Raw genomic sequence first — 12113 nt, 5'->3', positions numbered from 1 at the left:
AACCCACTGAGAAGTGGTGATTTGTAAAACACCATCAAGATATTCCTCGAGTTGGGAATTTCCATGACAGCAAAACTGATGCAGAGTTCTGACCCTGGAAAGCCCATGAGTTACCAAAGACCAAAGTTTTTTTTCCTTTCTTTTTGATTTTAAGATGAGTGCTGCTGCACTGTAAAGCCAGAACCATCCTTCAGAGCCAGAGATTGGAAATGCCTTTGCAAAGGAAACGTGCAATGCAGTTCTTTGCTTTTCTCTACTCCGTAGTAATCTGCATTTTAAAGAGTCTGCTCTGCTCTTCAGTTGTTCAGGGAGTCCGACAGCAGTGCTGTGAAACATGCATGCCTTTTTGTCAGTTGCTGGTGTTCAGTCTGTGCACAAAAGCCATGTTCCTTCGCTCAGATCTTCTTCAGTGGTGCACAAATGTCACGCAATAATATGTAATGAGGTATGAATTTATTTTGGGAGGGTATAGTGCTTTCTTTTGATGCAGTGCAGTGGATATCTGAAGCATCTTAGAACAAAGAGGCAGGATGCTGTGCTGGAGCACATCCCATTTGGACAATGGAAGAAAAGCCTTGTTATCTCTAGGGCCTGGCTCTAATCTTTGCCTTTTTAACCCTATGTAGACAGGGGATGAAGTCGTGAGGTCATTTGCTAGTTGTTGCATTGCTGCTAATTGCCTGGATTGCTGCTTTCTTCAGTTTTTCTCTGTGCTGGAGGGCAGGCACTCACTACAGAGCTCATTGCACACGCAGTGACTGCATCAAGCAAACAGATCTGCTGGGACAGTGTCACACTGCTGTGCCAGGAACAGTGGCATTGCTCTCTGTGTGCCCAAGCTCAGGCAGAGGGGTTAAAACAGTTTAGATTCTGCTCCTCTGTTAAAGGAACCTGATTTAGGAGCACATAATAAAAGATTGAATATCCTGCTGCCCTAACTCTATTATTATTATTCATTTTGCTCCCGTGGTGGCTGGGGATGCTGAAGGACGTGGTGCTCCCAAACGAGGAGAGGCAAAAATTAGGGGCTGGTGCCCACTGCCGTCTTTGTGTTCGCTGCCATTGGAGGGAGGAACATGGCTTCTCTGTCTTCTTGAGCCTGCCTAGCTGCATGCTCAGCTGTCTGCCTGAGACGACACGGTTGGCCTTGCTTAGTCACCCGGAGACCTTGTGAACAGAGCACTTCTGCCTTGGTCCCGTTGCCACCGAAGTCGGCGCCGCGTTGGGTGGTGACCTCGGTGGGAGCTGGAAGCGGGCATCCGCGCCATCACAGCCTTGTTTGACAGTGGGGAATGGCCGTAAGGGCCCCTGGAGGCCAAGAGCCACCAAATCCATCAGCAAACGCACCCTCAGACGCGCTCTGAGTGGGCTGCAGTCGGGAGCCAACGTGAGATCACTAAGCCTCGCTAATTAATGCCCCCATCTCCCTTTGGGTGATTAGAACGATGGGAAAGAGAGATCGTTGGCCTAAAGAAGCGACTGATCCAAAACCAAACCCAGCAAATCCAACGCTCTGCCCTGTTTTAATTGGAAAACAGAGCTTCAGAGGTGGATTTATGAAGGGTTTTTTCACAGCTTGGAATAAGTTCACTGCCAACTTCTGCGTGGAGTCAATGCCACCGATCTGTCCGTGGCCTTACCTCCTATTCCCCCCCCAAAAAAGTGCTGTATTGATGCTTGCCGTCTCCTGCCTCGTGTTTTGTACTGAAACTTTTTCCCACCCCTTCCAACACAGGTGGTTGTCAATGCCTTGGTTGGCGCTATCCCTTCCATTATGAATGTCTTGTTGGTCTGCCTTATCTTCTGGCTGATTTTCAGCATTATGGGGGTTAACCTGTTTGCTGGGAAGTACCATTACTGCTTTAATGAAACAGCCGAGGAGCGCTTTGAAATAGAGGTTGTTAACAACAAGACAGACTGTGAGGCGCTGATGCCACCCAACTCCACTGAGATCCGATGGAAGAATGTGAAAATCAACTTTGACAACGTTGGGGCAGGATACCTGGCTCTTCTGCAAGTTGTGAGTGTTGCCTTCATCTCCTCCACAGTAGTGGTAAAAACAGACTTTTTCTCATGTATTCTCTGCTTCCCCCTCTCCTTGAAATAGAGCATCCCATGGATTCCACCCAACTTTGGGCTGGGGGTAGAATCCCTATCTTATTGTTCATCCATTGGCCTGATATGGGTCCCCCAGCACAACAAGTGGCCCCAGCTCTGCTCTTTAAAGATTGTGCCCAGTCATCCATGGGCTGACAGTAAACCTGCCCATAAATATTACTTAATATGACTTAAATATTAATCTTTCCCTCTATGAGTTATTTATAAGGGGACATTAAGGGTGCCACTGTGACACAGCTGGCACAAGTCAGATTTGTTTGGTTTCCAAGTTATTTCAAGTAATTTCTCTCTAAGGGAACATGTGTTTTCTTTGCTAGGCAACATTCAAGGGCTGGATGGACATCATGTATGCAGCAGTAGATTCCAGAAAGGTACAGTGCGTGGCCACAAGTACTCTCACCTCCAGCAGCTCTGTTTTGCTGTCATAAAATCAAGAGTAAAAATGGTAGAGCTGTGTTTATTTCATTTTGTATAACGTGGTTTTTCACTTGCTGGTGTTACTGTGGTAAGTTAAAAGATGCTGAAGCAAATCCCCAAAAGAGCATTTCTTTGGTTGCGTTAGCAGGGGCGGGGAAACTCCCGATTGCCTGAAAATACATTGAAAAAAGATCTCATTTTGACTCCATGGGTAAGATGTCTTTGAAATGTCATTTCCTTCTCTTCTCATCTCCCATTCAGCAAGAAGAGCAACCCAAGTACGAGGACAACATCTACATGTACATATATTTTGTTATCTTCATCATCTTTGGCTCCTTTTTCACTCTGAACTTGTTCATCGGTGTCATCATTGACAACTTCAATCAACAAAAGAAAAAGATAAGTGCTTGCTGTTTGCTCGTGGAGGTCAACACCCACTTGAGGAACATTGCCTCTCTGTGCCAATGGGGCTTTCTGCACCTTGAGGCTGAGGAGCTCCATCCCCAGCCCAGTCCCACCTCTCTTAGAGCTGAGAGTTGCAGAACCACTGTGAACTGAGGCAACCCAAAGCTTTATATAAGAACTCAGCTTGGATGGAGCTTCTCCCTAGTAGCATGAATTTGCATGTGCTTGTTTTTTTATTTGCTTTTCCTTGTCTGAAGTGCATAGGCTTGAAGTAAGACGTCTTCCTTGCCACTGTCATCTTCAGTATCTCTCTCTGCTTTTCTTCCTTGGAAGACAAGCTAAGGATTTGCATGTATGGAGCGCTTGCCAAGTGGCATCAGTTTTAGTAAGAACTCTGACACCTCTGCTGCGTTTTTATCACAAATCGGATAGAGGGGATGAGGAAGGAGAGAACACAGTAAAGCTCTATAGGAAAAAATATTCCATTTTCTTTAAGGGAAAATTGGTACATCTTGGGTATTAGTGCAAGTTATTGCTGTCTAAAATAGCTGCCACCAACTTGCCATATGGCAGGTATCCTCATGACTTGCTGCTGTGTTCTTCCTTTCCCTTCTGGTGCTTGAACTGATTGTAACCAGTTTTCCTTTTGCCCCTTTACTTTGGAGGTCAAGATATTTTCATGACAGAAGAACAAAAGAAATACTACAATGCCATGAAAAAACTGGGCTCCAAGAAGCCTCAAAAGCCAATTCCCCGACCTCTGGTGAGTGCGTTAGAAAGGGAAAAAATGCAGAACAGACTTCTGAAGGAGCTTCAGTTCCAAAAGCATCCTTTGTTCTAACTCATGCTGAACAGCACATCATCATCTTGTCTCCTCTTAGCGCTAGAGTAGGGTCTTGGGCCATATGGTTACACCAGTCAGGACCTAGGCACATTTCTCTGCTTTGTGAAAGGCTTTGCACGGTGAGTTCCGTAGGTAATGCCATGGGTAAGTCATCATGGGTAAGTCATGCTGCAAGGCAGACCTGCTGCTTCCTCCAGTTGTGATTGGAATTGTCAGCTTGCCTTTGCTCCCACCAGAGAACGAGATGCTGGTAATAGGGATGTAAATAACAGCATCTTCCTGCCTTTCCCATACAGAGTGATCTGTGGCTAGAGCGTGCCTTGAAACCTTCAAAGGGTACTGAGAAACAGTGTCCTCATCTTGTGCTTCTACCAATTTGTTGACTGATGGCAGATTTTTGTTCCAACCTGTTTGGCTCATGGCCTCTCTCTCGTTGCACAGAACCGCATTCAGGGAGCTGTCTTTGACTTCGTCACTCAGCAAGCATTTGACATCGTCATCATGATGCTCATCTGCCTCAACATGGTGACCATGATGGTGGAGACGGACACGCAGAGCAAGCAGATGGAGGACATCCTCTACTGGATCAACCTGGTGTTTGTCATCTTCTTCACCTGCGAGTGTGTGCTGAAGATGTTCGCCTTGCGGCACTACTACTTCACCATCGGGTGGAACATCTTTGACTTCGTGGTCGTGATTCTGTCCATTGTGGGTGAGTGCAACACCCATTTTTCTTTCTTGGTGTTTGCAGAGAAGGTGCATTCAAAGAGAACATGTAGGTAGCTGGATTTCTGGCTTCCCTTTTCACCCGTGGCAGTTTGGCAGCTCAAAGGCCCAACTTGCCTGCCTTCCTCCCTCTGTCCTGGCATTCATTTCCAGTGGTATGGAGTAAAACACTTGACAATCACTCTCCTTATCTTTAAAAACAGACTTTTTACTCACCTCCTTGGAATGCTATAATGCTTACCAACCACTGAAAATAGCCCTGCAGCACTTCCTACATCAGCATGTGATTTGCACTCTTGCTTTCTGTTTGGTTGGGAATTGAACTGAGCGGTTTCTTCCAAGAAGTTTTTGTTTTTAGTGGCTAATCTGTGAGATGCCTGCAACCTCCCAAATGCAAGTTACACAAATGCAATTTAAGGATCATTTAAACCTGGCTGGCCCAAACATGCTGACAAAACCCAATCCTTTTCTTCTTCTCCAGGAATGTTCCTGGCCGAAATCATCGAGAAGTATTTTGTATCCCCCACTCTCTTCCGAGTCATCCGCCTGGCTCGTATCGGACGTATCCTGCGTTTGATCAAAGGAGCCAAAGGGATCCGCACCTTGCTTTTTGCCTTAATGATGTCTTTGCCTGCCTTGTTCAACATCGGCCTCCTGCTCTTCCTGGTCATGTTCATCTTCTCCATCTTCGGCATGTCCAACTTCGCCTACGTCAAGCACGAGGCTGGCATCGACGACATGTTCAACTTTGAGACCTTTGGCAACAGCATGATCTGCTTGTTCCAGATCACGACGTCGGCTGGCTGGGATGGCCTCCTGCTGCCCATCCTAAACCGGCCTCCAGACTGCGACCTGGACAAGGAACATCCCGGGAGCGGCTTTAAGGGGGACTGCGGGAACCCCTCGGTGGGGATATTTTTCTTTGTGAGCTACATCATCATCTCCTTCCTGATCGTGGTCAACATGTACATTGCCATCATCCTGGAGAACTTCAGCGTGGCGACGGAGGAGAGCGCGGACCCGCTGAGCGAGGACGACTTCGAGACCTTCTACGAGATCTGGGAGAAGTTCGACCCCGACGCCACGCAGTTCATAGAGTACAGCAAGCTGGCGGACTTTGCCGACGCTTTGGAACATCCTCTGCGCGTCCCAAAGCCCAACACCATCGAACTCATCGCCATGGACCTCCCTATGGTAAGTGGAGATAGGATCCACTGTTTAGACATCCTGTTTGCCTTCACCAAACGCGTCCTGGGGGACAGCGGAGAGCTGGATATACTGAGACAACAGATGGAGGAAAGGTTTGTGGCTTCCAATCCTTCCAAAGTGTCTTACGAGCCCATCACCACCACGCTGCGGCGCAAGCAGGAGGAGGTCTCGGCCGTGGTGTTGCAGAGGGCTTACAGGTCGCGGTTGGCGAGGCGGGGGTTCATCAGCCGAAGACCCCTCCCCACCAAAATGGAGAACGGAGGAGCAAACAGGGAGAAGAAGGAAGGGACGCCCTCCACCGCGTCGCTGCCGTCCTACGACAGCGTCACCAAACCCGAGAAGGAGAAGCAGCAGCGGGCGGAGGAGGGAAGACGGGAACGGGCGAAAAGGCAAAAAGACGTCAGGGAATCCAAGTGTTGAGACAGAACGCTGGGATTGTACAAACCTAGGAAAAAAAATTATATCTATATTTGCAAGCGGAAAAAAAAAAAAAAAAAAAAAAAGATTGTTTACAAACTTGGTGAAATATATCCATACAGAACAGCTGTGGAGACACTTAACCTGAAGATCTTATACCAAACGTAGTCTGCTTTCCTGTGTGACAGCGTTGCATCTAAAGCAGTGACCTTCCACCTGCTTAAAGGACCCCTGTGTCAACAAACATTTAAGACAAAACAGGGAAAAAGAGAAAAAATATGGATTTTCTATTGTTCAGGCAGGTGGATACTGCATGTTCCACATCAGTCAATGCAACTTAGGACAAACAAGCAAAATAAAAACACACACACACACACACACACAAACACACACACAGAAATAAAACCCGCTGCTGGGATTCATATATTTTCCAAAGCAGCCAAAAATGGATTTTATTTTCCCATTTTGTTGGTTATTATTGAAAGAAAACCCAGAAGTCACGATGTTAAGGGGTTTGTTCATGCAAAAGTAGATTTGCATTTAGTTAAGCAGCAAGACAAAACAAAACAAAAAAAAAAAGGAAAAAAAAAAGAGAAAAAAAAAAGAGGAAAAAGCAAAAACAAGCGAAACAACAAAAAAAGAAACTAACCACCCATTTAGCCCATGCCATTTAATTAATTGTCATAGTTTATTTGATATTTATTATCTGCATTCTACTTTCTACATGGGCTTTACTTGGTTTGGGAGATGGGGTAATCGGGAACCTTCAGCCTGGAACCAGCTCAGGCTGAGCCCCCAAAAATAAAAGTGCTCGTTCAATGCATAGAAACGATTTGCATGATGGCATGCCGTGACCAGGAACCATGCATGAGGAACCATTAAACCACAAGACACTCAATAATCTGTCCACAGCAGTGTGTTAAGCCATAAATTCGAGGCACTCCACTGACTTACCGTACACTGTATTTGGAGATTAACAATAATTGTGCCCTTCACCGGTACTGACCCGTTCTCAGCAATCTTTCATAGACCTGCCAGTAGGAAACAAAAACAAAAACAAAAACAAAAACAAAAAAAAAAGAAATGAAACAAGCAGATGAAATCCGTGTGTGTATGTTTGACGACGTGTCTTTCTTTTCCATCCAGCCATCTTTTTGCACACCGAAATTGAACTCAACTCAATGCTGCTCTGGACCCAGTCCAAGGGGAGACGTTAAGAACTGGGAATGGCTTGTTCTACTCTTGTCACTGTAAAACCAAAATCTAGGGCTCGGATACCAGTCAGCACGTTGATTTGTATCCTGCAATAGTTTGTCGTTAGCGTTAATTACGATTCTGCCTCCATCCTGCAGCGTAGACACACTTGTTTTTGTTTTTCAGTCTAGGGATAAGTGCTGAGGACTGGTAGAGACAGGGGGAGCTGGCAGCACACGGCCCCCCGGTAGGGCTGGGGAAGGAGCCATCACTCAGCTGTGCCATGGCCGTTGGGTGGAGGGGATGGCAGGGAGCTCCGAGCCCCTTCTGCTCCTCCGTCAGCGCTGCGTGTTGGCGCAGCACAGTTTGGTTTTCTTGCTTCCGTAGCCACAGCGATTTTTATTGTGACGATTCTGTTGCCGGTCGGTTGTTCTGGACTTTTTTTTTTTTTTGTCTTTCTTTTTTTTTTTTTTTTTTCCCGTTCGTTTCAAACAAAAGGCAGCACATGCCCGTGGTCAGTGGGAAAGCACCAGCCCGGGGGTGCAGGGGGAGAGCCGGGCGCCAGGTGCCTTCACCTCCTTCCCATTTCTTCCACTTCCATCGAGTGGCGAACTCGAACGGCCCTGCAGGGTGGGTAGGAATCAGAGCTACCTCTTGCCTAGTCTTCTCGCTGCAGCAGCAACCGATGCCACAGAGGAGAAGTCCCAACGTTTCTTTTTTCCTAATGACCGCAGCGTCCTCGGCACCCAACCACCGCTCGGTGGAGGTTCGTTCTTCAGGGCCAGGATGGGTTTTTCTTCCAGGGTAGGAAGGGCGGCGATGGCTGAGGGCCGAACCAAGGGGACCCCAAAGAGTGGGAGAGCCAGGACCTGGCGGTAGCAGGAGGACAGAGGTTGGCATCATCTCATGGCCCACGCAGGGTGCCCAGCGCCGTGCCCACCGCGATGGCCGTGGAGCCATTCTGCCGCCCCAGGAACACGGCGAGGAACCTTTTCTATCCCGTCAGCTCTTTGCCCCAGTTGCTCCTAGGATATGATGTATAATAAAACAGAGAAAACATACATATGTACAGGCTACATTGTAAACAGCACAAGAAAAAAAAAAAAAATAGCTGAAAAGTGTGGTTGAACTTTTTAAGAGAATATTATAAATACTGTAATATATCATTTTATTTTATCAGCATGCCTTTTTGTAAATACAAAGAACTACAAAAATAATAGAATGGCTTCTGGCTTATGCCATTGTCCATGTTTATTTTTATTTTTTTAATATCTTTCTTTTTTCCTTAGACTTTAGGTAGCCAGGAAATGTCCCCCAAAGGAAAAAAAAAAAAAAAAAAAAAGCAAAACCAAAACCCTACCCCCGAAAAAAATAGATTTAAACAACAACAACAAAAGCTTTATTGCAAATGGACTTTGCAACAGCGAAAGTATATATTTTTGGGTTCCAATGTGCAATAAGTCGACCACTTCTATGCAAGATTTGGCTAAACTTCATAATTGTTCTTAAGCTGGGCTATTGACTCGCAGGTGAAGCTTGGTGCAATTAGCATTCACGCTGGCAATCCCATTCAGCCACTCAGTTCCTTCTAAAGGAAATCCCTTCAAACTCTGTATATATATTTATTTTTTTAAAGCATTAGATCCGTACTAAACGCAAGAGGTCGGTGGTGGCGTTAGTTGGTGGCAAAGGAACAGGAACGAAGGGTTTCTTCCACTGTTCTTCGGCTGAACGGAAGGTTCTGGGTTTTTGGTGCATTCTCAACCTCTTCGTTTCCTGCTCGGGGCAGTCGGTGCCATCAGCCACTGCAGCCGATGGATCTGCGTTTCTGGACATCTTCACTGGGTGAAGCCAAGGACAGAGGGGAAACTTTGGTCCAAAAGCACGAAGGACGTCGGTGTCTGAAGTCAAAGGCGTACGCTGGGATTTATATTCCAGATTCAGGGTTATGGGAACAAAGCTGAGGGTGTTGTTGTCAACGGAAAGGACGTAGCCAAAAAGCCAAGACTACAGCAAGTAGCTCTCTTCCCTCCCCCCGTGTCCAAGTCCTCCCTTTTTGGTTCATTTGTTACTGTGTAAAAGAGCAGAGGGGAAGGGCAAAAAGGAAATACCAATTTAAGCTGCTTATTCACTTTTCCTGTTCACCTTTTTTTAAAAATATAGAAGCCAATGTTGAACAACAAGAAGAAAAAATAAATTAAAATAAAACCATGATGTTAGAGGCCACACCCGAGTTCGGATTATTTAATTTTCCGCCGCAAAAAAAAAAAAAAAAAAAAAAAAAAAAAAAAAAAAATTGTTAAAGCTGTAAAAGATCAATAGTGAAGATTAGTGTATTAGAAATTGCATGGTGGCTCATAATGATCTTACCCAACATGATTAAGGATTACGTTACTATAAGCCAAAAGACAATAAAATAAATGTTACCCTTTTCACTGTACAAGGTCGGGTTGTCTCGGTGTCCCAGTTATTTGCCTGGTTGTCCTCTCCATCCTTCCTCCAAGGTCTGCTTTGGTTTGGTTCGATGTTAACGCGATGACCGCAGTGAGACGTTGGGGTTACGTTGGTCCGTCATCTCCCGGTGGGAGCTCTGTCTTATGTCACACTGGGGACGTCCCTGGAGATGGGCTCGGTGGTCACGGGGCATCACACGCCCACGTCCCCAGCGCTCCCTGCCCTCGGCCATGCGGCGTCGGTGTGGCCGGACAGCTCCGGAGCAAGAGACACCCAACCAAGGATGGTGCCATCACCCATCCATTGGGCTCTTCCTACAGGACCACCTCTTTGCTCCCTGCTCGCTCCGGGAGCTCAGATCCCGCATTTGGTAACAAAGGGACATCAAGGACGGATCCTCTGGCACAGGGCCATAGGATCATAGAATCCCCCCGAGGTTCTGCTGCATGGCGTTGCTGCCTGGCCCCAGAAGGGGATGAGGTTTGAGATGCTCACAAGCTCTGTGCTTTGCTTATCCAGGGGTTAGGATCTAACCTGGAGTTGTTGCAACTAAAGGGCCAAGGGAGAACCTTGTAATAATTCTCCTAGTAGAGTTTTTGTCCAAATTATTCATCGGATAGGAATATCAAATATTTGTAGGTCTCTGTTTGGTTAAGGTTGGTGCCTTCACTCTGCTCCCAGCTTGGTCTGAACGCTGTTTCCTATCCTTATCACCTCCAGGTTTTTTTTCTCTGCTGTTTTACACGAAGAAAGGAGGAGGATGGAACTGGCTGGGGTGGGAGGGAGGAGGAATGCCTCCAGGGAGAGCAGTGGGACGGGCGCTCTGTGTCTGAACATTGAGTTCCTTTGTACTGTACATCTTTTTACTTTGGAATTTGCAATAAAGAGCTCTGTCCATCTGATTTTAACACCTTCTGCTGGCTGCCCTGTCGTTCTGTTCCCCTCACGTTAACAGAGAGTATTCACCATCAAAAGCAATGTGCGAATTCACCCTGGTGTCCGGGCAGCTCTGGGAATGGGAAGACACAAACTCCTTTTTCTGCCCCAAAAGCACAAGAAGCACAACAGTAACATGACCTAAGTCTGGCCAGGGATGTGGTATTGGAGCAATGCACACAGGGCTGAGCTTTTGGGATTGAGGTTGGCCGTTTGCACAAGGTGCATTGAGCCACTGCAGTGCAGAGGCTGCTTTTGGCTCTGTAAAGAGTTCTGCAATGCCTTGAGCCCAACCAAGTGATCACTGTCAGAGTAGAAACAAAAGCTGTTCTTCATTCCCCAAGCAGAGGGAAGAGCCCTGCGGAGGCTTTATAGAGCAATGCTTGGATGCGGTGCGTCCTGAGAGAGCACCTGAACCCACGTGGGACCAGGAAATCCCCATTGCAACAACCGCACGGAGCTCACCCCAAACTCAACGGGGCACCCTCAGGCTTTTGGAGAGGCCAACCTGCACTCGTAGAAACATCCTGCTGTACCCGCTGTGCGTGTGCTCCACGATATCCTCCTCCCCCTGCAAACACACAGCGCTCCCACGAGCCCCGAGCAGCACGCAGGGCCAGCCCTCATTCCGCTCCAGAGTTAACACTGCTGCCCTTTGCCTGGGGCTGGCAGGGACGCGGTGGACGACGTGCTGCAGCGCAGCAGATGGCAAAGCAGCGTCCGGGAACAGCGGGGCGGCCGTGCAGCTCTGACCTTCCCTTCCTGGAAGAAACAGCCCCGAGAGGAGCAGCGCTGTGCCAGGAACCCACGGTGCTGCTGCTCCAGGAAACGGCACTCTCTGAAGGGAAGGAGATACAATTTCATTTATAAAGCATTCTGTGGTTAACTGCTTCGCTCGTCTTTCAAAGGTGTCGTCGGTGCGACTCAGCCTCTATTTTCTTCTCTTTTCTTTTCCATTTGTGTGGATCGGTGCAAAGCGTTTCTTGATGCAAAGTAGAGGTTTTAATTCCAATGACAGCAATGCAGATGGTGGAGTCAGATCCGGAGCAAAAGAAGTTTCATTCCTGCAGAGGACTTTCTAAGAAATGGAGACAAACACTCAGACACAACATAACAGCAGCTGAACAACAACTGCTCCCAAAACAAAGCTGCAGGAGAGCAAAGGATGCTGAAATGCTCAAACGGGATTCCTGTAGGGCTGGGGATGTTCCCACATGAGGGAGGAACAATTTCCCCATCCCCTTCCCAGGCATCCTGAGAGTATCGTGGCAACGGTCGCAGCAGAGAATCCCCCCCAGTGGGGGGAAGGGAAAGAAGAAGAGCTCAGAGATCCCATGCTGCGCTTGGGGACCACAAGTCCAGGGGATCAGAGACCCAACCAAGGCTTGGAGAC

At 47.4% G+C, this 12113-nt stretch overlaps 1 protein-coding gene and 1 long non-coding RNA gene across 2 annotated transcripts in view; one reads left to right on the top strand and one right to left on the bottom strand.

Moving 5' to 3' along the window:
* Positions 1-9773, top strand: part of SCN8A (sodium voltage-gated channel alpha subunit 8) — a 51721-nt gene extending 41948 nt beyond the window's left edge. Inside the window, exons 22-27 of the mRNA XM_085212103.1 lie at positions 1736-2020; positions 2436-2489; positions 2797-2934; positions 3599-3703; positions 4226-4496; positions 4992-9773. Coding sequence (XP_085068229.1) covers positions 1736-2020; positions 2436-2489; positions 2797-2934; positions 3599-3703; positions 4226-4496; positions 4992-6139 — 2001 coding nt within the window. The 3' untranslated portion in view covers positions 6140-9773. The remainder of the gene's footprint in view (positions 1-1735; positions 2021-2435; positions 2490-2796; positions 2935-3598; positions 3704-4225; positions 4497-4991) is intronic.
* Positions 6587-12098, bottom strand: LOC146542455 (uncharacterized). The gene is made up of 2 exons (XR_014880251.1): positions 9758-12098; positions 6587-9401 (listed from the first exon to the last, which is right to left on the bottom strand). It is a non-coding gene; the product is annotated as an uncharacterized LOC146542455 (long non-coding RNA).
* Positions 12099-12113: the final 15 nt, after the last annotated feature.

Source organism: Meleagris gallopavo, chromosome 31, assembly GCF_905368555.1.
Source record: "Meleagris gallopavo chromosome 31, MGAL_WU_HG_1.1, whole genome shotgun sequence".
Lineage (NCBI taxonomy): Eukaryota > Metazoa > Chordata > Aves > Galliformes > Phasianidae > Meleagris > Meleagris gallopavo.
The sequence above is the reverse complement of the archived record's forward strand: the minus strand, read 5'-3'. Positions and strand labels throughout refer to the sequence as shown.